This window comes from Aspergillus candidus (assembly GCF_002847045.1).
Source record: "Aspergillus candidus strain CBS 102.13 unplaced genomic scaffold BDW47scaffold_12, whole genome shotgun sequence".
Lineage (NCBI taxonomy): Eukaryota > Fungi > Ascomycota > Eurotiomycetes > Eurotiales > Aspergillaceae > Aspergillus > Aspergillus candidus.
The window spans coordinates 358,639-381,410 of NW_020194017.1; the positions used below are offsets into that span (position 1 = coordinate 358,639).

At 53.0% G+C, this 22,772-nt stretch overlaps 7 protein-coding genes across 7 annotated transcripts; 2 read left to right on the plus strand and 5 right to left on the minus strand.

Annotated features, from left to right (window-relative positions):
- Positions 1–595: 595 nt before the first annotated feature.
- On the minus strand, positions 596–3,018 carry BDW47DRAFT_102930 (pre-rRNA-processing protein ESF1). Its single transcript, XM_024811956.1, has 2 exons — positions 2,870–3,018; positions 596–2,776 (listed from the first exon to the last, which is right to left on the minus strand). The coding sequence occupies exons 1-2, from the start codon at positions 2,931–2,933 to the stop codon at positions 615–617; spliced, it is 2,226 nt and encodes a 741-aa protein (XP_024673706.1). The 5' UTR covers positions 2,934–3,018; the 3' UTR covers positions 596–614.
- Positions 3,019–3,311: 293 nt separating this feature from the next.
- BDW47DRAFT_124373 (CFEM domain-containing protein) lies at positions 3,312–4,995 on the minus strand (the record flags this gene model as incomplete). The annotated part of the gene is made up of 8 exons (XM_024816242.1): positions 3,312–3,571; positions 3,636–3,703; positions 3,762–4,144; positions 4,198–4,265; positions 4,332–4,368; positions 4,437–4,618; positions 4,690–4,825; positions 4,897–4,995. The coding sequence occupies 8 exons, from the start codon at positions 4,993–4,995 to the stop codon at positions 3,312–3,314; spliced, it is 1,233 nt and encodes a 410-aa protein (XP_024673707.1).
- Positions 4,996–6,465: 1,470 nt separating this feature from the next.
- BDW47DRAFT_102934 (uncharacterized protein) lies at positions 6,466–8,616 on the minus strand. Its single transcript, XM_024811957.1, has one exon. It carries the CDS (start codon positions 8,288–8,290, stop codon positions 6,764–6,766), a length of 1,527 nt encoding a protein of 508 aa, XP_024673708.1. The 5' UTR covers positions 8,291–8,616; the 3' UTR covers positions 6,466–6,763.
- A 524-nt stretch (positions 8,617–9,140) lies between these two features.
- Positions 9,141–14,437, minus strand: BDW47DRAFT_124375 (glycosyl hydrolases family 18-domain-containing protein; the record flags this gene model as incomplete). The annotated part of the gene is made up of 6 exons (XM_024816243.1): positions 9,141–9,641; positions 9,698–10,192; positions 10,265–11,217; positions 11,276–13,650; positions 13,709–14,135; positions 14,197–14,437. The coding sequence occupies 6 exons, from the start codon at positions 14,435–14,437 to the stop codon at positions 9,141–9,143; spliced, it is 4,992 nt and encodes a 1,663-aa protein (XP_024673709.1).
- A 1,108-nt stretch (positions 14,438–15,545) lies between these two features.
- Positions 15,546–17,781, plus strand: BDW47DRAFT_11730 (LysM peptidoglycan-binding domain-containing protein). Its single transcript, XM_024815058.1, has 4 exons — positions 15,546–16,316; positions 16,368–16,934; positions 17,003–17,055; positions 17,149–17,781. Exons 1-4 carry the CDS (start codon positions 15,685–15,687, stop codon positions 17,676–17,678), a joined length of 1,782 nt encoding a protein of 593 aa, XP_024673710.1. The 5' UTR covers positions 15,546–15,684; the 3' UTR covers positions 17,679–17,781.
- Positions 17,782–18,114: 333 nt separating this feature from the next.
- BDW47DRAFT_102945 (uridine kinase family protein) lies at positions 18,115–20,139 on the minus strand. The gene is made up of 8 exons (XM_024811958.1): positions 19,858–20,139; positions 19,644–19,771; positions 19,399–19,543; positions 19,303–19,345; positions 19,137–19,250; positions 19,042–19,083; positions 18,760–18,991; positions 18,115–18,693 (listed from the first exon to the last, which is right to left on the minus strand). Exons 1-8 carry the CDS (start codon positions 20,026–20,028, stop codon positions 18,210–18,212), a joined length of 1,359 nt encoding a protein of 452 aa, XP_024673711.1. The 5' UTR covers positions 20,029–20,139; the 3' UTR covers positions 18,115–18,209.
- Positions 20,140–20,348: 209 nt separating this feature from the next.
- On the plus strand, positions 20,349–21,950 carry BDW47DRAFT_102947 (uncharacterized protein). Its single transcript, XM_024811959.1, has 3 exons — positions 20,349–20,612; positions 20,806–21,001; positions 21,232–21,950. The coding sequence occupies exons 1-3, from the start codon at positions 20,533–20,535 to the stop codon at positions 21,742–21,744; spliced, it is 789 nt and encodes a 262-aa protein (XP_024673712.1). The 5' UTR covers positions 20,349–20,532; the 3' UTR covers positions 21,745–21,950.
- Positions 21,951–22,772: the final 822 nt, after the last annotated feature.

Genomic DNA, 22,772 nt, shown 5'->3' on the forward strand with positions numbered 1-22,772 from the left:
GAGAGTGGGGGAGGGGCGCGTGGAGGCAGCGAAGTGGAGATTGGTCCAACGATGATGCAGGACAACGGCCGTGGAGTCGTTTGATTTGTTGGTTGTTTTTGCTTCAGAAACGAAAGAAGAAAAACCAAGAAAACCGAACTGAGAGGATCAAAGAACCGAGCCACCGACGAGACTGCAACAATTAGAATACACTGAGCTTCCCCATGGTTCAATGGTAGCCAGGGAGCAGCATGATCGAGCCAGGGTCAGCGTGGAGGAGGGGGAAGATCAAATCAATCCGAATCAAGGGCAGAGGCGAGACAACCCGGGGAGTCAAGACCCAGCCAAAAGGGCGGGAGAGAAGACGTGATGAGAGGGGAGAGATGAGAAGGAGAGAGGACGAAGATGAAGCCGAAGTGAGGTTGCGATGGAGAGAGAGATGAGGACGAGCTGGAGATGCCAAGAGATGCCAAGACTCTCGCCGGAACAGGCGGTGAGCTGGAGCCGCATGGAGATCCCTGACTAATCTACTTTCCATCTGTACGCTTAGATATGAGATATAGAGAGATAAAGAGATACAATAGTAGAAAAGAAATATATTTTGGTATCAATCCACGTCTATAATACACCCCCTCTCACCGCTGCGTCCGCTGCTTCACCCGACTCACCAGCTTCTGCAGATCCTCCGATCCGCCACCAGCCGACGAGCTCTTCTTCTGCTTCTTCGTCCGGGTGGAAGGCTCCGGTCGTGTGTCCTCCTCGTCGGTCCTGTTCCGTCGTCGCTTGCGTCCCTCCTCCAGCAGGGCCTGCATGCCCGAGGTCGCCTTGAAGCGCGGGTTGGTCGGGTCGATGGCGAACTCGTGGCTCTCGAACAGACGCGAGAACCGAGGGTCCTGCACATCCACCTGGAAGTCATCTTGTTGGGCAGAGGTGCTCGCTTCGGCAGCCGCCTTCTTCTGTTTCTTCTTGGCCTTGCCCTTCTTGCGCGCTTGCTTCTCCGCCTTCTCGATCTCCGTCATGTTGAAGTGCTTGATCCCCGCCTTGCTGTCGTCGTCCATCATCAGCAGCTCCAGCTCCGCGCGTTTGGCCGCCTCGGCGGCCTCGGCGGCCGCCCGCTCCTCGCGCTTCTTGCGCTTCTCCTCCTTGCGCTGGTGCGCGGTCTCTTTGCCAGAGGGGTTGTCGAAGAACGGGTCGTTGAAGCCGAGATCCTCTGCCTCCTCCGCCGCCGGGGCCTCATTTGCCGCCGCATCGTCCGCCTCCGTCTCGTCCGCATCGTCATCTCCCTCCTTGGGGCCCTTGACCTTCTCCTTGCGGCGCTTCTTCCTCTCACGTTCCTTGCGCAGGTACTTTTCGATCGTCGTCTCGTCCTTCTCGGGCTCGTTCTCGAACACGCTCTCCCGGGTGGGTTCGCCCGCCAGTCCAGACGTGAAGGTCACTTCCATCTCGCCGACCGGTCCGTCTGACTTGGTCGACTTGGTCCGCTTGGGCGCCTCTCCCAGACCGAGCAGGGCGCGCATGCGCTGCCGCTCCTCCTCCTTCTTCGAGCGCTTCGTCCGCGTCGGGTCGCCCTCGCCCGCGGCATCCACCACTTCCACCCCGCCATCCTCGTCCTCGTCCTCGTCCTCGTCGTCGGAGCTGTCGCTGGCCAGGTACGCCTTCAGGTCGTTCTCGTCGATATCCTTCCGGCTTCCGCGAAAGGCCCGCGCCTGGGCCTCCTTGCGGGACTTGTCCTCCATGTCCCACGTCAGCTTGACCTTGCTGTGCTGCAGGGCGTCCGTCACAAAGTCATTGGGCTGGTAGCCGTCGGGGATGCGCTCGCATTCGTCGCGCGGCTTATCATCGTCGAAGTCGGTCTCGTCCGGCACGAATCGCAGGTCGAAGAAGTTCGCACTGGACAGGTACTCGGCGCCGTCCACCAGGTCGTAGACGTGCTTCGCCACGTCCTTGGACGAGAACGTCAGAATCGCGTAGTAGTAGCGTAGCCGCTCCAGCTGGTACTTGCGCAGCTGGGTCGAGTTGAAATCCTCGCCCTGATCCTCCTTCAACATGGACTGCCGAATCTTCTCTTCCTCCTCGTCCGAATCTTCTTCCTCGTCATCCTCCTCCTCCTCCTCATCCTTAGACGCGAAGATCTCCTTCGGCGGCCCCTCCGTCTCCTCACGCTCCATGCGCTCCTTTCCAAACTCACTAGGATAGACCGAAACGCGCAACACGCGGCCCCCAGTCGGGGAGAAACTCGAAAAAACAGCCATCAGATCCTCCGCGCGAATATTATCCCAGTCGAGATTCACAACCGCCACCCGGTTCGTGACATCCCCCGTCGGGACCCCCTCGCGCTGCTTATCCGGGAAATCGAGCTCCTCCCCACCAGCGACCCTCTCCTCATTCTCGTCCTCGTCTTCTTCATCCTCGCTATCGCTCTCCTCCGACGAAGAGGACTCGAACCCACCATCGCGCGCAGGATCATACGAAGACTGCGCATCCGCCTTTCTCAGCTCGCGGAGGACCTCGTCATCGTCGGCGACGATGGCGGCGCCGGCCTTCGTGTCTTTGTCTTCGTCTTCGTCTTCATCTTCGTCGTCTTGATTATCTTCCTCTAACCGATAAAACCGCTCGAGCTGCTTCTTGGTGTCGTCGCGGGCCAGCTTGCGACCGTAGCGATCAACGGCGGCGTTCCGGGAGAAGTCCTGGTCGCTGAGCATGTGAGCGAACCGCTTGTCGAGTTTGACATGGGTGTGGCGTTTGCTGGGGAGGCGGTAGCGGGGGTCGGATTGGATGTTGGCGAATCTGGGATCGGCTGAAATGCATGTTAGTGACTGTGCTGTGTTATAGTAATTGCATGGGCTAGGTATCAAGCAAGCGTATCTTGAGAAGACGGGAGAGGGCATACTGATGACCGCGCCGGCAGGGTCTTTGGACCCGCCGGTCTTCTTGGATTTCTTCTTGTCAGGCATTGTGGGGATTTAAAAACCACTTAATAGAAAGGTCAATAATTGAGGATCAATAGCAGCAGCATCAACAAGCCACTGGCGAAATAGACCACGTTGAACACTGGTTGATGGAGGGGAGTAAGTGAAGTCTGATTCTTGTTGCGGAAATCGGGAAAAAAAAGTTTCGGTCTCACGTGGTCCGTGCGTATCGCTAGTTTTATCGGTTTATCTTGGGCAGTATATTTCTCTGGTATAGATCAACTAACCCTCTATAATTCTTCATCTAAGATCGAGTTACCAATAAGCTAGAGCTCAAATGAAGATCCCAGGTATCTACTACAAATACCCTATTGAGTCAATCTGCTCACTACCGGTCTAATAGGCTACAAAGGAAGAGTAAGGTCAATAATCATCATGACTTTTCACACTACCAGGTACATGATCCATCTCGATCAGCTGGGTGAAACTGGTATTACCCGGTGTTACCACCACTGGTCGACTTCTCCTGCTGACGGACTGCCCGGTGGTTTCGGGGTCGCTGGTTGAGCCGAAGACGTTGGGGAACATGCGGCCGAGCAAGGATCGCGTGGCGGGCATGCATAGGCACAAGACGCCTACGTCGACTTCTACGACGGACCAGTAGCAGCTGGCGGCGTTGTCCCCTGCGTGGTAGTATGAATACATTGTCCGTATAGTAAGAGAGGGGGGCACGAGAGGGAGACATACAGGTTGGGTTGATACTGAGTGCGAAGAGTTTGAGCCTTACCATGCGGTAGATGCTGACTCCGGTGATTCTAATGGCCAAACTTAGTTCATTGGCCTTGGTGAAAAAGCAGAGCGAGGGTGGCTCACACGAATCCCATCGAAAACATAGCGATAACCTGCACCTTGGTGCTAGTCGTCGCCTGCAGACTAGCGACTTTGGGAATCGGCAGGGCGATGATCAATAAATCCAAAGCGATGTTGATCGCGCTCGCTGAGATCATCATCGTGTTCGATTGCATGCATTTGCCATGACCCTCTAGATCCCAGTTCAGCCAGCCGGAACTGACTGGCCAACACTGGAAGACCACGACGAAGAGGAAGATGATGCCGTACGCGACGGTCAGGGCGAACAAGATCTTGATGAGCAAGCGCAGGCGATTGGAGGGGAAGATGCGAAGGTAGAAGAAGAGGAAGCAGAGCTTGGTGAGCGAGATGCAGGTGATGTAGAAGATCGACAGGACCCAGGAATACTGATAACCGTCAGTCTGTCCGTCCGTATACTGGCAGGATGAAAAGGGCGTACATAGATGACTCGAGTGATTCGGTCGAGTTCAAGCGTCCACATATCTCTTCCTAGCCCTGCCTTTCCGACTACCGCTTTTATCAGTGTCGCTATCCGTATATTGCCCACCGGGGCAGGGGTTCAATCTCACTCACGCACGATCGAGATGGCGTTGAGGGGTATCATGCAACCCTGCGACACCTTTAGCTGACCGACTGGAGTCGTAGCCGAGTTGACGGGAACCTCTTCCCTCCACATACCGCAAGCAGAAGCACGGCCCAGTCATCCAAGCCGGTCTCCGACGCGGTGACCGCAAAGCGCGTGTATGTCCGCAAAGCCACCAACAGAAGGACGTTCAGGCCGACCGCGGGAATGATGATGCTCGGGGCCGTATTGTCTCGGACCGGCACGCCGCAGTCGGTATTCGTGATGTTGATGCTGACTATATAGGTATGGATACGACCCGTCAGCCAAGCGCGCAGGGAAACCGTCCTCTTCTCCAATGGAACGCACCAAGAGTCTCCCGTATCGTGCATGTCGCCGTCACACAGACACTCAAGTCTTCGATCAATTGTTTATCGGTACAGATACACCGCTGGTCGTCAAGCGCGCAGGAGGATCCAGGGATCAAATCATTCATGCATTTTACCTATCGCCAGCTGTCAGCCACCACGCATCGCCGGGATGAGAAACCGTCAGGAAAAATCGATCGGCGCGCACCGTGCATTGTGGAAAGGTCTGCGAGTTCGCGCAGACCAGTGCCGCCCAGTGGATGACCGTCAAGAAGAAGACCGCAACCCAGGACCCAGGAAATCGCATTCTCAGGGCACGAGGGGGAGAGACGGCGAGGGAAGGCCGCGCGAGAATTCGGGCAGGGCGAGATCGCGCTCCAGCTTATAATGTCAGGGAGCTTTCACCTTAGTCTCGCATGCCGGCATTCTGGGGAAAGGTGGACACGGTCGGTACCGAGCAGCTTCTGGACCCTCGAGCCACGATCGTCCTCTCAAATCTTCCCGGCTGGATGGTGATTCGACGGCGTTGCTGGGGAGGGTAAGAAGTTCCCGAGGCCACTAGGTGGGATCCAGTTAGGGTTGATTTCGTCGATTCTTAGAGCTGCATCTACATGGACGCGAAGGATGACCGGCGGGTTTAGTCTCGTCTGCGGCAGTTTCTTCAAGATCAAGGATCTTTACGCATCTTGTGAGCGAAGATTACGATGGTGTGGACCTTGGTGTGTTCGCGATCATAAAAATAGATCAATAAATGACATGGAGTCAAATAGAGTGCTATAATATAAAGTATAATCAAATGCTAATTGAAAACTGTCAAAAAGTTTAAAAAAAGAAGCTCGCCCCAGAAATTTCCCACGAGGCGCTCTGACCGGGGGGCCGAGGGCGCAATCAAAGCCACAAGCAGCCCCCAATCCGACAGAGGGGTCTGGCTTGGGGCCCTGTCGGATAAGAGAACACACTAAGGTTAGGGGTGGAGCCCCGCTAAAACCCAGGGGGGTTTGGGGCGGCATCTGGAGTAGGATCAGAACCTGATCCTGACTTCCACCCGGAAGAAAAAGGGGGGACCAATTCTCGAGTCATGCACGACACTGGATAGCACGCCTTGATCTAGTCGTCCCAGTCCCCACCGATGGGATATATAGATAGGTAGATGGAGTCCTCGATTTCGTCCGTCTTCTACTAGTCCATTTGATCACACCAGTGTCTCACTACGTATCGCCGTGGTGAATAGGGAGCTGAATCTCGGCTCTGTAGACTAATCATCAACAATGGCAGGCCTAAATCGATGTGAGCTGGACTGTTCTCGTATGTCACTCGGATCATCACATGTGATCGTATACTCCGGTACAGTGCACAGCTAGATGGGAGTATGGACCCGTTCTAAGCTGAGCTATGGGCTCGATACCACCTACGGTCGCGCTACCGGCTAGTGTCAGAGCTGCTTGATTGGGGGGCCCTGCACTGCCAATAGGGGCAGAAATGTGGAGGCCCCGAAACCATTGGTGCCGGGGAGACGACGGCGATGACGTTGTGCGAGGAATCGCGATACTTTGGGCTGGTTTTATGCGGCTTGGAGTGCTTGGTTTTATCCCTGTTATAGGAAGGCTAATTCTTTGGATCAATTACGTACTTTCTGCCATGGGGTCTGCTAAGTTCGAGGAATTGGAAGTGGATGTTCCTGTTAAATTATAAGTTATATTTCGCTATTCAACAGGAGAAGGGTATTCATGATTCATGGCATGATATTTTTTTTTTAACATGAATGAAATAGATGGATGTTGACTCTATCCTAGTTATCCATACCCATGAATAGCAAATACATGACTAGTATCAAATACGAAGTTAAAAAATTTTAAGAAAATAAGAGTAGGTTTCCTTCATTACATTGGATTTAACCCCGATGGACGGTGAAGATGGTCAGAGGGTTCCCCTTCAACGTTGAAGAAGGGCCGGGGTAAATGGTGGAAACATGCTACGCACTACGACATCAGATACACTATCAAACCCAGTCGGCTTTCATTCGCCGGTCCCGACTACATCGATCGGACGGGACGGAGATAGCTCTATGTAGTATTCTACCGGGTCGGAGCAGAAGCGAGTAACGCCTGGTGCTCCTCGGGTGACAACGACAGCAAAGACCGATGCTCCTCGTTCGTCAGCATCCGCATACACCGCCTCTTACCCTGTTGCTGCTCCTCAACCGCAGTCACCGCAAGTCGTCGCGCAGTTTCGGGGATGCCCGCACTGCGTCGAGTCTCCAAGACCGTCTCACCGTGATTGGCCTCGATGAGCGAGGGGTCCTGTAGGGCATTTGTCCGGGAGATGAGGAACAGCACGCCCGGCTCCTCGACGAAGGCCGGCTTGTCCACGACAACAAAGAAACTCTTGTAGTGCTCTCTTGACGAAGGGGTGACGTCGCTGCGGCTCAGCGGGAGCACTCGCTCGCGCCGGGAACCGTCGTCGAAGGTGTGGAGAGCGCCGGGTTTGAGTGTGCTCGCGTGGGACGAAGCAATCGACCATAATGAGGAAGTGGGAGGAACCTTGAATTCGAAGCGGACAGTTTTGTCGCCGGGTAGGCGAGATATCACGGCTGCTGTGAAGGTGCGGGCGGTGGTCTCCAGCAGGCTGGGAAGGTCGGGGTCCGGCAGGTGCGCCAGGAACGGGGCGTAGACTGTATATTGAAGGTCGCACTCTTGCTTTGCGGAGTTGGTAATCATGAGAGCCCTGTCGTCCAGTCCCCGGTCGAGATGCAGGGTGCAAGAATCGACGGGTTGAATTTCCGCCGTTTGCTGTTGCTGCTCCAGGAGCTCCTGGACCTGCTGCGCGTCAAGGGCGGCTGGCTCCAGCCCCTCCGCAAACGGCTCATCGAGCCCACCGTCAAGCTCGCCCGAGCTTTTGCGAACCATGTCGGTCAGCTGAATCATGGTATCGGCGCCTATCATCTCTTGGGAGCTTTCGATCGACACCTCGATATCGCGAGCCTCCGGAAAGACTTGGATACCCCGACGGGTGAAAGTGGACATATTGTGAGCCGAGACACTCAGGCGACTCGTTAGGTCCAGCTGTCGGATTGCCCAAGGAAGTCTGGGATCAAAATAAATGAAAAAGGGCCCCGAGCCGCGCTCATTCCGCTCCTGATCGAAAGAACCGGCCTGGTAGCTCTCCGACGTCAGGAGAATACAGAAGCCCGTGCGGCAGTCCTTTTTTCTGTACCGGATGGCGGGGATCAACGGAGGCAGCTCATCGCGCGATCGGTCCGATTCGGCATGAAGACGCTTCCGGTGGGCGATCTCACGACGCTGATGCTCAGCACAAGCCAGCGGATCGGGTGGATTGTAGGAGTAGATTTCCAGAAATGGATCTAGGTCGGTGTCGTCGTTAACAAGATACTCGTTGAGTACCTCGTAGTCCTCTGGTTGTATGGGAGCCTTGCTGTAGACCTGGAGGCGATACTCCTCTCGCTCGCTTGGCTCATCAAAATCGCTGTCCTCCCCATCATTGATTTTGCCCAGCACGACGGGATTCCCTTGGTGGTCGGTGTATTGGCGCTCAACCCACTGCGGGGGGTGGCGAGGCGGCCTCGTTTGGGATGATCTCACCATGTCGGGGTTCGAAAGATATAATCAGAGCAAAATCCTGGTGTGCAAAAGAACCAAGAATTTCGGTAATTCGGGGGATTTGAGAATTTTTAAAAGTTCACGAGGTTGGTGAGACTCAGGAGCTTTAGGAGGTCTCAAAGGCCGACAGGTACGCATCACGCAAGATGAGGGGTTTCCGTCGGTCTTAACCGCCGAGTGTGGTCGCTAGTACATATAGTAAAATGGTTTTAAGATCGACACCCCTAGAGCGAAACAGTGGAGCAGCTAGTTGCCAGACGAGGATAGGAGCAGAAGCTTTGCATTGAACAAAGTATCACCAGCATGCAAAGATGTCGGTAGATTGGGAGAAACCGAAAGCAGCAAGAGAAGTGATATATGATGTAAAAGTCAGTGGTCCAAAGGGTCAGCTGACCATGCGAGAGAAACTTCTTTCTTTCTTTCTTTCTTTCTTTCTTTCTTGCTTTCTTGCTTGCTTGCTTGCTTGCTTGCTTCCCCCCCCATTGTTTCACCTGCAGGGTTTTAAGTCTCCATACAATCGCCATCCTTCTATGACCAGTATCAATTTTACCAATAGCACTAACTAAGCTATACCTTGTTTTCACCAACCCTTACTCATATATCCCGAAGGAAGTAGACCCACACGTGCGTATCGAACACCTTACACGTTCTCAGCCAGACTAGGAGGGGAGGGATTTACAAGACTAGGGGTTCAATTGGGGAGCAACGAAACATCAATCTAATGGCCTTTGACGTGAGAGGTGCTTGGAAATCGGAAAGATTAGGTCCATCTATTGGAAGGGTCTCTACCGCCTGACAATATCAACATCCAAGAGTCCGCCTATCACCAGGAGATTTAAATTCCTGTGTCCCCAAGGTTGTTGTTCCCCCACATGTCATATTCACTCTGCGACCTGGAACCTCCGCGGGGGTTCCTGGGGTACAGCAGGTGGGCCGACGTGACCTGACCACCTGGGCCCATGAAATTTTGGATGAATTGAGTGGCGTCATCGCTTATATCATCGTCATCGTCATCCGCATATGCCTCCATGATTGTCTTTGCGGTCTCCGCCCAGCTAGAGGCAAGATACTCTGTCTCTCTAAGGTGTTGGTCAATCCAGAAACACCACAATGTGCGTAACCCCCAGTGGGTCACCCCCTGGGGTGCTGGCGGGATTCGGAATTCTCGCCCGGGGAAATGAGGTCCATGGCGATACAGGTTCCCGTTTCCATCGGTCTGCGCGCCTTGCCAAAAGTGGGCGTCAAAAGAGGCGGAGATTGCCTCGATGGCGTTGGAGGGTTGCGTCCACATGGGTTTGATGTCCTTGTCGTTGAGGTAAAAGAAGATGTTGGCAGTCTAGAGATGGTCAGTCTAGGGTTCTCTCGAAATTGAGGTAAAGGTGGAGGCCTCACGCTGATGATATTTTGAATGGCCACGTCAACGTCATCATCGGCCACGGCCATTTGGTGGCCCTGTGTCACTTGGCCCTTGGCGATGTTGGACTCTCTGTAATAGAGTGCCATCAGGTCTGGCCTGTCCGACCCTCCGAGCTTCGTTGCGGTATTGACGATCCAGTTCTGAGGGTCACCATCATTGGCGTCTACGGGGAATTTCCAACCCGTGCCTTCTTCGCTTCCAAAAACGGGCTCACACCAGGTTGGGTCGGGCCGTTGCCAGCCCGCCGCAGACGGGAACGGAATAGCTTCCTGATTGTATTTGGTCTCTTTGTCACCTTCACAGAGCCACTCGAGAAACTCGGAGATCAGGTGAATTTCGAAGACATGATCATTGTCGAATTGAGACATGTCCACACCGCTGACGGTAGTTTGACCATTCCCGTCGTCATCGAATTTTCCAACTTGGGGGCCGCATCCGGTGTTTTGCCCGAAGCCTATCGGCATATACCACTGGTCAAGGAGTTAGCGAATTGGACAGCAGGGTAGAGACGAACGTCTTGGACAGATCAACGAAGAACAGACCTTGGCGACGCCTTGCAAAGAGCCGAGATTGGCCACTGAGCAACTTGGGTATCTAGAGTAGAAGAAACTCTTTCCCTGCCAAGAGAGATTAATCTTTTTCGACCCGTTGCTTCGTTTGTGAAGGGTGGCCGAGTTGGCACACGACTCTTCGGTTCTAGGACCGAGCAGAGGACACGCTTCGGCGTCGCGACGGGTCCGAGAATTCTGGTGGTCGTCATCATTCTTAACACCACAAGAAGGGCAATAAAACGTAGAGTTTGAGGTCGAGTCATTACTGGGACAGGACAGAAAGCTGTCTGGGATAGTGATGATGGGGCCCAAAGTGAACGTCTCGCGTTTATCCATCTGGTTAATACCCAGACCTGGGGAGTTGAACGAGGGGAGATAATCCCCCGAAAGAGGATCAATTTCATCAAATGACCGCTTACTGCTGTTGTTCACACAGGTCTCCGGGGTGATTTGCTTTCGAGGAACTGTGGCAATGGGTATTCGAGTCTGGCCACCCCAACCATATAACTTCGGGGCATTGAGCTGGGCGAAGATATTCGAACCTGCATCGATGCCATAGGAGAATGGACATGAGTTGTCAGAGCTGGTGGACGCGGATGCCTGGGCATGCGCAATGGTATAACCATCCAGAACCAGATCCACCGTACACTTGTCTACCTTCCATCGAGAGTCAAATTCAATTCCGAACTGGACGGTTGGCTTCAAATGCAGAGCGATCTCTCCCCTGGCAGTCACACTCGCCTCGAATCTGGGCTTGCCCAGTGTCTGGGTGCCATCATTGTCGGGTTCCGAAATGGCCTCTGGCGGGTATTTGGCGTTTTCCGGATACGTTTGCCGGATCTCCCACTGGGCCACAGCGACCTCAGCTTCGAGGTGGCCCGCAACCGTGAACTCAGCGTCGGCCGAGGCATAGACAGCCATATTAGGCCCGACTGTTACAATGCCTAGAGAAACGATATTAGTAAGGAATTTCGATATGAATCGAACAAGGGACTGTCTCACCGGGGACACGAAATGTAGCACCAGGGAAATCGTCCAAGCCAAAGAGCTTGATATCCCCGGAGCGGTAGGTCAACGAAGCCACCGCGTCCAGCTGGAACTTAGCAGTCACTTCACCTTTATTCCGGAAGAACAGATATGACTGGCTCAGGTCAATTGTGTCTCCTAGATTAGCAATTATCGTCAGTCCAAACGAGCTGTCGATCCGAAGATGCGCGTCGACGGTGGATCGAATATTCGCCTGTGCCTGTGCAGGGCCAACCGGGCAGGGCCCAAATTGCTGATCGATCAATATCACCTCTATCCTCTCGTCAACACTGTGAGTAAACTCCTTTGTCGCCTCAACTTCTGACAGGCCAATAAGGTTTGCAAGCCAGGCGAGGACATCTTCGCCGAACCATCGTTTGTGGATCTCGTCGTGGGACAAGGAGCCCATATGGTAGGCGTCACGCCATTCTTCTTCCATCCAGCGTTTGGGGTTTTCATGATACACGCCCAGGTCACGCTTGGACTTGGAGCCTTGGCCAGGGCGGTCGACGACGGCATCCCAGTAGCCCTTCTCGTTGCTGAAATCGAGACGCATCTTACTCTCGCCATAGTCCCGGGGCACCCGTTTGAAATCGTAGTCATAGGTCAAATCGTAAACTTCAGATGCGCCCCGCTTGGACAGATGCCCTGGAACAGTCTGGTTTGCGGAGAGACCGAAGGTTTTGGCGACAGCATACTTTCCAGGCCCACAGGATTCGGGCATCTGAAGGATGGTACCCGGAACGCCCTTTCCGAGGTGGATCTTGTGGCACAGACTGTCTTCGGAGGTGTCTGTGCAGAAAACCCGCACCTTTTGTTCGTCCTCACTATCAGTCTCGATGCAGTCCATGACCTCCCAAGGAGCCCCGTCTCTCTTGTCCAAGCTGGCCGACACTTCATCCGGTGCGGTAATCACAACGAAGCCAAAAGCCGCGGCATTGGGGTCGTCTTTGCTCTTGGACTTCCCGGTCCCCCATGTATCGTCAACCTTGAGGGTGAACTCTGGGCTCGAATCGTCGGGTGGAGGGTCTGGGAACAGGTACTCAAGGGGAACTGGCATGAAGGGACTCTTCCCACTTGCGGGATTGCAACAGAACGCGCGCTGTCGGGAGGTGTCCATTGGCGTGCAACTTTCCCCACCGCCGTAAGGGCTGTTGGTTAATTCCACCTCGTGGCCTGTGTTGCAATGGTTATCATCACAGGAGTGAACCCCTCTCCCGGTTTTCCCTGCCCAGTAGCAGTCTTTCCAGTTATTGACTTCTTCCTTGCCGCAGCAGTACATTTTGCGTGACATGATATCAATATCCTCGAGCGCCCTGGACAGCGAAGGCCCGGCCAGACCGGCGAATTTGGCCGGTTCGATAAAATCCAACAAGAATGTCCCCGCGAAGGTCAGTGGCTCCTGGTCCTTGCGACAACTGTCCTGCCAGCCACAGTTGATTCCACCGCCGGCGGCAACTTCGGGGATAGGGCAGCAGTAGAACTGTCGGCCATCGGTGCAATGGCCATTGCCTCCATCCACGCTGGAGGAGATGGCAACTTCTCCACCGTGGCATTGACCGTTGCAAAACCCCGAAGATTCCCCTCCACGCCAATGGCAGGTCTTCGGATCCGGCGCAGATGCGATGGGACAGCAGATCTTCTGTTTGCCGCCGCCTGACGGGCAGTCGATGGTTTCTATTTGAATGGTGCCAGGACTGCATGAGCCACCACAGTCACTGGTTTGACAATCACCGATTGTCTGACTCTCCCAGAAACTGACATCATCAGCCGTGGAATCACTGATCTTGACATCTCGAGGGTAAAGCACCCCTCGCAGTTGATCGAGGTTACTATCATCCTGATCCAGTGACCAGATCAGCAGGCCTCCGAGGCCCTGCTCATTAGCGAATTTAACCTTCTGTTGAAATGTTTGTTGATCGTCAAACGACGCCCACTGATCTTCATTCCATGTGAAGTACTTGACGGCGGCCTTCTTGTCGTATGTGGGCGTGATGTCGTGGGACACCATCACGTCAGCCAACTCACGGTAGGAAAGGGTGCCGGAGTTTTTGGTACAGGGCCCTTTCAAACCGCCTCCCTTGAACAAGCAACCAGGACGATCGCAGTCCTTGTTTTTTAGTTGGAAGGTTCTTGCGTAGAACGCAAGTCCGAGATTGACCTTCTTTGCAGGCACTTCGTTTCGCCACAGCAGATCGAGCGCGTCTGTGATTTCCGTCAGGTTAGTGTGCGCCAGAACGTGGCTTCCGATTGGGTTCGTGGCATCCCAGATTCCATGAAGATCATATGTCATGAAGTTAACATAGTCGGCTGCTTTGACCATCTCTTTCATGTCAAACCAGCGAAGGTACCTGCACCGGCGTGGTGAGCCACTGCGTCTATTCCAGGTGATCCGAGGGTATCTCTTACCAATACGAAGTAGGAGCCGTAAAGGAAAGCTCGTATTTTTTGTCCTCATTATCCAATGCCTTCCGAATATCTCGCATCAGGTGGACATAGCCTTTTTTATTGCCAGAGGTATCCGTATGGGGGGGTTGGCGGTCCGTGGCACCCGGATATTCCCAATCAAGATCAACCGCGTCAAAGGCATAATGCTTCATGAATTTCAAGAGCTCGCTGACGAACTTCTCTCTCTTCTTATCCGATGATACAATATCGGCGAAGACCCCTTGTGTGTCTGTGTGGTTATCATTGAAGTCCCATCCTCCAATGGACACTCCCACCACCACATTGGGGTTTCTCTCCTTCAGCGCCGTGAAATCGCTTATGGTCGATTCGTCGGCTTTGGGCATGGGCCCAATCTTGAAGGTATCCGGCTCAACAACGGCAAAGGCATCTTGGCGAATGACATTAGCTTCCTGGGCTCCTTAATTGAGAATCACTCCGCATCCACTCACAGTTGATGTGGGTCAAGCTCTCGACCGGAACTTGATCCACATTCATGCCCATACATCGCTTATCGCTCTGCCAGGCTTCGTAGTATCCAATGATACGCTGCTGGACATTGCTTCCGGAGGAATTCGAGGCCGGCTGCTCACATCCACTCTGGCACCCGTCTCCGCAGAATTGGGAGGTGGTCCCGCAGAACCCGAACGGGCTGCAGCAGACGTTCAACGGGCACCCTTTGTTTTCCGGCATGGCGTCTTTGCCACATTCTGCATGAGCATCGCAATTGCTCCAGCAAGCGTCGTTGGGAGACTCGCCCGTGGTACCACAGTACTTGTCCCCAAAGCCACAGTAGCCCGACTTTCCGCAGCACGCTCCATTCTCGCACGGAGAGGTCTTGTTGCAGCTATAGGCGTCCCCTTTGACCAGAGCATCGAAACCAGAAAGAGCCTCGGCCAGGAGATTGTCAGAAGCCTGAACGGTGACAAACAGAAGAAAAAGAAAGAAAAGCAAAGAATGTACAACTCGAGGAGTCATCGTATAGGAAGAGAGCGACGATAGTTAGCGTCGCAAAATAACAAGGGGATCACCACTCGGCTACACAAGGTGTCATGACACTTTTGGCTTTTGCAAGTGACCCTATATTCAGTGCGACAGATAAGTAACGAAGGACTGGAGTATCTAGCCATCCAACGTGCGAACTGCTCTGTCTATGAATATGGTATCCCGTTCCTCCTGGAAAGCACGGTCCATCGACCAGGGGATCATGTGCACTGACCGGCCGCGGTAAGGCAACATCCGGCCAGGCTGTAAAACATTCAATCTATTGGGAAAGTACTATCGAAGATCGAATGCTAAGATGAAGCTGGTGGAGCTAACCATCGTTGTAGTGGATATCATCCTTTCAGCCCCCAGCGATCAGCCCGAGGCTAATGTATCACCATCACGCTCTAACTTTGAGCCCCGACTACATAAGCCTATTAGTTAAGCCCGCAATTCTGTTAGCGGCTGCGGCAAAGCAGACATATGATCGAGTCCCCACCCACATTCGTAGATCTTACCACAACCTCAACGGGGTGTTTCCCTAACAAGATAAGCAGTTCTAGCCTGGCAGCCGTGTCCGGATCAACAGACCCACTACAACGATAATTTGTCATTCCGGCGATTGATGCTAATGCACGATGCGGCGCATGAGCCCTAGCCGGGTCTGTAAGGTACATTGTCCATCCGTTACGGAGAACTCCGTAGGTGGAATGGGCCAAGGCTGGTCGATATCTCGTTTCTCCGAGTCCTGGATCTAGACAAGAGCCGTCTCAGGATTTGGAGATACCTGTAATATCCCTACACTCGTTCTTAGAGGTTTGGGTTTATCTGTCACTGTTCTTCCATTTGCTTATTCTATGATATCCCCCACCAGGCTTCTGTCGCTCATTCACTACTTCCATTATCAAAAACCTTCCACTCGTTAATAGCACTCTCGTTTCTAGACAAATCTCAGGATGGCCCGCCTGAGTCTCTCTTGGGCTCTATTCTGTGCCTCGTTTCTCTTTTATACCCTAACATCCGCCTTTGTGATCTTCCCGGAATCCAGCCTCCAAGGCTCCGGATACTCCGATGACTGCGTTGATGCTCTCTCGACCAATATCACCGAATGCTCAAATGCCGTCTCCGTCCTTGATGCCAACACCGTGTATACGCAAGCAGTATTGGAGTCTTCCTGTACTGATGACTGCCAGTCGGCGTTGCAATCTTGGGAGGAAAGCATCCAGGACTCCTGCAGTGATGTGACATACACGGACGATTACGGGAAGACGGTTCCCATCTCCGCCATCGCCACGGAGAGGAGATTCAACTACAATCAAACCTGTCTGATGAATGATGGCGAGTACTGCAACCTCGTGTTGGGGAACTTGACCACCGCCTCGGGGAACAGTTCGGCCGGTGACAAAAGCTGCAACAGATGTGCTCTGTTTAAGCTGCGCGACACGGCTTCCTTCCAGTACGGTGATGGCCCCTTGGTCTTTTCCAAAGGTATTTACCAGAGCTACACCTCGTCCTGCCATTTTACCGGATATCCGTTATCAACGACGCCGACTTTGCTGCCTACAACGTCCTCCCCTGCTGCATCTTCGTAAGAGGCCACCCCCTGTGTTAGGGATGTCCCGGACACTAACATCTTCAGCACCTCCAACGCCGCACACGCCACCCCAACCTCGACTTGCAAAGGTACCCGGTACAACATTAAGTCTGGAGATACGTGCAACTCCATTGCATCGTCGCAGGGGGTGGCAACCTGGCAACTTCTCATGGACAACAACCTCTCCGCTTACTGTGCCAAGTTTCCCAAAACAGGCACGCTGTGTATCAGAAACAAATGCGACGTGTACACCGTCAAGGACGGCGATACATGTCGCTCAGTGTCGGCTACGCACAAAATCAGCACGGTCCAACTCCGTGCCTACAATCCTTGGATCGATGCGGGCTGTTACAACTTCAACCGCACCATCGGCACCCAGATCTGTGTCAGTGCACCCGGTCAAAAGTATGTACCTCCTTCCAGGACCACCTCGGCCGCCGAGTCGGGTGCGCCCTCCGCGGCTCCAGTCCCCAGCAACGTCGCGGCCAACACCACCACTCGCTGCGGCCACTACTACGAGACGGCAGCTGGCGAAGAGTGCGACGTCTTCACCAGCAAGTTCAAAGTATCCCGCCAGGACTTCGGCATCCTGAACCCAGGTGTCAATGCGAAGTAAGTTCTCACACTTCCAAAACACCCCACAATCGGAGACCCCAGCCTCCTAACCACTTACCGCACAGCTGCACCAATCTACTTTCCCACACCAGCTACTGCGTCCAACCAGTTGGAGACAGTAAGTCCCTTCCCACCCACCCCCTTCAATCCCTCTCCCAGCAAGGCCCCCGTCACCAATGATCACAATCATGACCATGACCAACCCTGCCAGTAAACACCTACCCCAACGCCCCCGGCTACATCGGGCCAACCTCCTCCGTCTCAAAAGTCGCCTACACCAGCCTCCAAGACGCAACCTACTCTCCCATCTTCGACGTAACCCCTCTCGCTCCGCACACCCGCCAAGACTGCTCCATGTATGCAGCCGGAAGCAACCTTCAGTACGAAAATTACAAGCGCGTCTCCCAGTGCCAGAGCGCTAGCTACTTCTACGGCGTTAGCGTGGACGACCTCATCCGGTGGAATCCTTCGCTTCGGAAAAGCAGTGGTAGCAGCAGGAGTAAGAGGGGCACCAGCACTAGCACCACCAGCAGCAGTGGTGGTAGTAGCAGTAGTAGTAGCAGCACCACCAGCAGCAAGCCGTCCAACAGCGCAGATGCCTGCTCATTCTCAAAGCACTTCCGGTATTGTGTGGCTCACCCAGACGCTTCTTCTTCTTCTTCTTCTGCGAGGGCTTCAACATCTGCAGTCCCGACTACTACGCCGCGGCCGCTGCCATTGGCTTTCGCTACTGTAAATTAAGGAATAAGGATTGCATGTGCTGCTGTGCTGTTGCTGGGTTGGGTGTGAGGTTTTCACCTCTAATTGTATGTTGTGTACGTGGTTTGTGTGTTAGCTATAGGCGAGTCATCTCTGTTTTATCTGTCTGTTGAAGCTGTAATCTGGTGTTATAACCCACATGATTTGCGAGATCCCGAAAAGGATAGAGGCAGGATCTAGTCTTCTTCCGAGATAGTAGGTGTGTGCGCTTATCAGATAACTACACTACCTTTGGCTCAGTTATGTCTTACCAAATTGTTTTAATTTGAAAGACGTTGGTGGCATTTCAGCCATCATTTAATACTAATTCCTTGCACTTGCTGGCCCAGCATTTGACATCTAGGATGACAAGTCGGCAGGTGTCGTCCCCACTAGGAAGCTTATTTTGGCCAAGAAAGCTTAACTTGTTCAATGCATATTTCAGTACACGCCAATCATGGTGCAGATCAATAGCTAGCATAAACCTTAGGTAAGTAACAAATATTGGATATCTGATCCTTCCATGTACACCCCTTAACATCCAAAGTACTTCTGCTCCATCCATCGAGGCTCCCGGTCTTCTTCGATGCGCCCCACGATCACGTTCATGTTCGGATACACCGAACTCAACCGCTTCAGCCCGGCTTTGCCAGCGGCGCAGGTCACAAAGACGATTTTGTGCTCTTCGACGCCGTGGTCGATCAGGACGCGGACTGCCATCAGGGCGGCTCCGCCGCTGGCCATCTGCGGGTCGAGGAGCATGACCGTGCCGTGCTCTTCGATGCCCACAGGGAGTTTGAGGTAGTGGAGTTCGGGTTCCTCGTTCTTGGCGTTTGTCTGGATGAGGACGCGGCCGGTGATGCAGTCTGGGATGGTCCGCTTCAATGCGGTCTCCAGGCAAGACCCGCCGCGGAGAATGGCAACGGCGGATACGACGCCAGCGGGGTTCAGACCAGAGTAGGCGTTCTTCTGTGGGGTTTTCACTTCGGTGTGGATGTACGAGGTGCAGTCCAATGCTCTGGTGGTACTACGTTAGCTATCTGGTTTCTTGATCGGGTCTGTATTATTGTGGGGATTGGTGTACTTTTCGATCAGCAGGCACGCCAGTCGGTCAAAGTAGAACACGAAATCGACTTGCTCCGTTTCCGGGCTCTGGAGGATGGTGTTCATTCCGATAAACTGGGGTGTGGCTGCCATGACCTGGACCTTGGGAGATAGTTGCTCCCCGGACGCGATTTCGACCAGTTTGTACAGATCTGCGCTGTGCTTCTCTGACTTTTCGTCCAGCTTACGCTGGATGTGTTTGACGACCATGTCTGGGCATGGCCTTAGCAGGGGGGTATGTTAAGTAGTGGGGATGACCTACCGATGGCCGTCTTGTTCTCAATCCCGCGAGGAATGATGATATCTATATGGATTTAGTGGGAGGTGTCACGGGGGAAATGAGCTGAGCGGGCCTACCGGATACGAGACGCTGCGGTTCCACATATCGCCTATAGGACGGCTTCACATAGTTGAACCACTGTTTGATAATGCCGTCTATATCGCGTCCTCGTTCCCGGACATCACGCATGACTAATTCCTGCGTCAGAGCGTTTAGGATCAAGTTTATAGGATGGATACCTACTTCTGCGTCCCAGGCACACGTCCATATCGGCTTCTACGAAGATCTACCCGTCCAGATGAGCACGCTTTCTCTAAATTACACGATGAAGGATCTTACCTTCACATCCAGCAAATCCAATACTCTTGGGTCGTGGAGGGCCAAGATACCCTCGAGAATGAGAACCCGTGGCGAGTACAGCGGGGTCGTTTGCGGTTGACGCTGATGATGGGCAAAAGAGTAGATAGGGATATCAACTTTCTTCCTTTTGGCCCGAATATCCAGTCAGTTAGCTCCACTCGTCGAAACCTCTCCCTGTCTGCCATCTGAAACATGATAAGGAAATCGGACGGGCGGGGCGATACCCTTTCTTCAAATCCTGCAAAGTTTGCACCAAGACATCGAAATCCAGCGCGTCCGGGCAATCAAAATCATATTCATTCATATGCGCCTTGGTATGTTGCTCATGATTCAAGCTCTTGTAGAAGGAATCCTGTCACGCGACCACGTTAGATGCCGCGATTGACTGGTGGTGGGATGTCGGGCATTCCCATGGGTGATCCGATAAATTCACGGTACCATTACAAGGATCACCACCCATGGCAGATTCAACGACTTCACAATTTCCATAGCAACAGAGGTCTTACCCGAGCCAGAGCTGCCCGCAATCCCAATGATACTCAGATCGGCCCATGGTGGAGAGTATTGTTTCTGGAGGGGGGACGAGAAAACGGGTGAAATGGATTCCATGATGGATGAATTCAGACTCTGGCTCCTACCCTTATATCTCAATCAGACATACACATGTACAAGCAGGCCTCCAGTCAATATGGGGAGGGGAAGTGGGATGCATGAAATGAGAAGATCGCGAACTGAGACAAAGATGGGGTTCCCGATCCAGTCCAGATGTAGTCTAGCGCCGGGTGACAACGCTAGACCCGGTGTGGTTAGTGTGTTCCATCCCGTGACTTTCGCTTGCGGGCGCCAACGGTCCACGTGACGGGAGCTATTTCTTCACTGATTTTCGCTTCTTCTTCTTCTTCCTCTTTCTCTTCATCACTTCATCTGCACTTCCCTTTTCCCATGGCGTCCGTCGGTGAGGTTTCCCATCTTCACAGACTGCCTCTTCAGCTTCAGGGCACTTGAGACCAAGAGTCATAGTCATTCCAGCTTTCACCACCATGTCTTCGGCGAATTACGTATGCTTCCTGAGGTACTGTGCGTGCGTGGTAGCTTGGTTTTAACGAGACACAGATGTCTCCCTCTTCCTCCACCACCACGCCAACATGGCATCACTTTGAGCGGAAGGTCGATGAGGTCAAGCCATCCAAAACGTGAGTCCCCAACTTTCTTACCCCTTCATCGCCATTTGGCAGCAGGAAAAGGATGCTTTCATAATCAAGTTGGGAATCTCTCTGAAAAACACTGAGGAGAAATACAATTGACTTGTCTTTCTGAATCTTCCTGTCAATACAAAATTGATTGTCGATTGCTTGCGGGGTCAGACGGTGCTAACATCGTGGCTAGTGATATCAATTACTTGGTCATGGACTACCTCATCACCAATGGCTACCCCGCGGCGGCGAAGAAATTCGCTGTCGAAGCCAATATTCAACCCAAGACGGACGTCGATTCGGTCCAAGAAAGAGTGGACATTCGAACGGCTATCCATTCGGGGAATATCCAGGCCGCCATTGAAAAAATCAACGAGCTCAACCCACAGGTAAGAATTTTCTCCCTCGCTTCCCCTTTGCCCATGCCGCATCCACCCGCGCGCGCCCCACCTTTGCTAGGATTAGACCAAGTTTCATGCACCACTCATAAACCCTCTTCGGGGGTTTGATGAAAAACAAACATCTTCAGTCCTCAGTATGATCAGCAAAACACTACTATGCCGTCGTGTCACACTCATTACTTGTTATGACCATCGCGCTAACATGTCTACTGGCACAGATCCTGGATGAGAATCCGTCGCTACATTTTGCCCTCCTGCGTCTACAGCTGGTGGAGTTGATCCGCTCGTGCAGTGCCTCGCCGGACGGGGACATCAGTCCCGCCCTCGAGTTTGCAACCTCGCAACTGGCGCCCCGGGCCCCGACCAACCCGCAGTTCTTGGATGACCTCGAGCGGACGTTGGCACTGCTCATCTTCCCCACCGAAACCCTCACTCCCTCCCTTGCCCCTCTCCTACACCCCAACCTTCGTAAAGATATCGCCACTAGTGTAAACGAGGCCATCCTTCAGAGCCAGGGCGCCCGTAAAGAGGCGCGCCTGCGCAATCTGGTCAAGCTGCGCGCCTGGGCCGAGCAGAAAGCCCGCGAAGCCAAAAAGGATGTACCGGAGAAGCTAGACCTCGGCCTGACGGAGAACATCGCCAAAGAGGCAGGCGACGCAGGACGAAACGGAGCCTCCAACAATGATACCGTAATGACCAACAACGGAGACATCGACCCGATGATCTCGTGACGACCTCGTCTCGTCCAGGACTTGCTCCCACGACGACACGTATGGCTGTGCCTCATTTTTTTCATTTTTTTCCTCGGTCTAGCGAGGTGTTTTGGCGCACTTGGCTAGTAAGCGAGCTTGACTAGTCTTGAATTGTAATTTTCATCTTAAACAAGCCTCTTATCACTTGTTCTGGAAATGATACCATCTGGTCGTGCGGTCGTGTCGAGATCAGCATAATCTACTCGTACGATACGGATCGTCCTATCCTTAGTATCTACACGCCGGCCATCGGCCGTGTCAATTATTGGATATTAAACCCCTACCATTCACCAATTGGCTTTTTGGACGATGGTCGAGCTAGAATATGCTAACACCATCTACATTACTACCGGTACAGTGTTGATGCATAACTAATTTGAAATGCATATTAATGTCATATCGTTTAAACAACAGGAGACCCAAGCCTCCCAGAAAAGTAGGGTACAATCCATCCATTAATTGAGATGACCACGGCATGAACATGTCTATCCCGCTCGTATTTCACAAGCCTAGATGAAGAAAAGAAAGAAACCAAGTAGAAACTGTAGAACTAGAAAGAAAAGAAAGGTTGAAAGTAGAGACACAAATAAGGTCGATGATATGTCACTATACAGACTTGATTTTCGAGGATCAACGAGACCTTCCCTATTTGGATGATGCTGCTTTAATGAGGGCGCTCAGGTATTTCTCGTCACCGGTCAAAGCTCAGTGGGCACTCAGGTCCCACTCAGGGCGGGATTAGTCATTAGTCACGTGCGCCATGAGCTGCTCATACCCTAGTATTCTGTATGATTAGCTTGACGACGATGCCGAATTGACCGTCTCTACAATGCCTATAATTTTATATACGGAGTAAGTGATCTTATAGTAATCTGAAAATCTACTCCTGTCCTGAGCTCGGTCACCAGATATCTTGTGGAAGAAAAGTACAAGAATCCAGTTATAATCCTTGAGATTAGTACCCCTGCTCCAGATATGTTTATAGTTACTTAAGTATGCGGATTATG

Bases quoted from the DNA above. Each gene is read 5' to 3' on its own strand.
- BDW47DRAFT_102930 (XM_024811956.1), bottom strand. From the start codon at position 2,933: ATGCCTGACAAGAAGAAATCCAAGAAGACCGGCGGGTCCAAAGACCCT. The intron at 2,777-2,869 runs GTATGCCCTCTC...CATGCATTTCAG, and splicing joins CCCTGCCGGCGCGGTCATCA to CCGATCCCAGATTCGCCAAC.
- BDW47DRAFT_102934 (XM_024811957.1), bottom strand. From the start codon at position 8,290: ATGGTGAGATCATCCCAAACGAGGCCGCCTCGCCACCCCCCGCAGTGG.
- BDW47DRAFT_11730 (XM_024815058.1), top strand. From the start codon at position 15,685: ATGGCCCGCCTGAGTCTCTCTTGGGCTCTATTCTGTGCCTCGTTTCTC. The intron at 16,317-16,367 runs GTAAGAGGCCAC...TAACATCTTCAG, and splicing joins TCCTCCCCTGCTGCATCTTC to CACCTCCAACGCCGCACACG. The intron at 17,056-17,148 runs GTAAGTCCCTTC...CAACCCTGCCAG, and splicing joins CGTCCAACCAGTTGGAGACA to TAAACACCTACCCCAACGCC.
- BDW47DRAFT_102945 (XM_024811958.1), bottom strand. From the start codon at position 20,028: ATGGAATCCATTTCACCCGTTTTCTCGTCCCCCCTCCAGAAACAATAC. The intron at 19,772-19,857 runs GTACCGTGAATT...GTCGCGTGACAG, and splicing joins GGGTGGTGATCCTTGTAATG to GATTCCTTCTACAAGAGCTT. The intron at 19,346-19,398 runs GTAAGATCCTTC...CTGGACGGGTAG, and splicing joins TGGATTTGCTGGATGTGAAG to ATCTTCGTAGAAGCCGATAT.
- BDW47DRAFT_102947 (XM_024811959.1), top strand. From the start codon at position 20,533: ATGTCTCCCTCTTCCTCCACCACCACGCCAACATGGCATCACTTTGAG. The intron at 20,613-20,805 runs GTGAGTCCCCAA...CATCGTGGCTAG, and splicing joins GAGGTCAAGCCATCCAAAAC to TGATATCAATTACTTGGTCA. The intron at 21,002-21,231 runs GTAAGAATTTTC...CTACTGGCACAG, and splicing joins TCAACGAGCTCAACCCACAG to ATCCTGGATGAGAATCCGTC.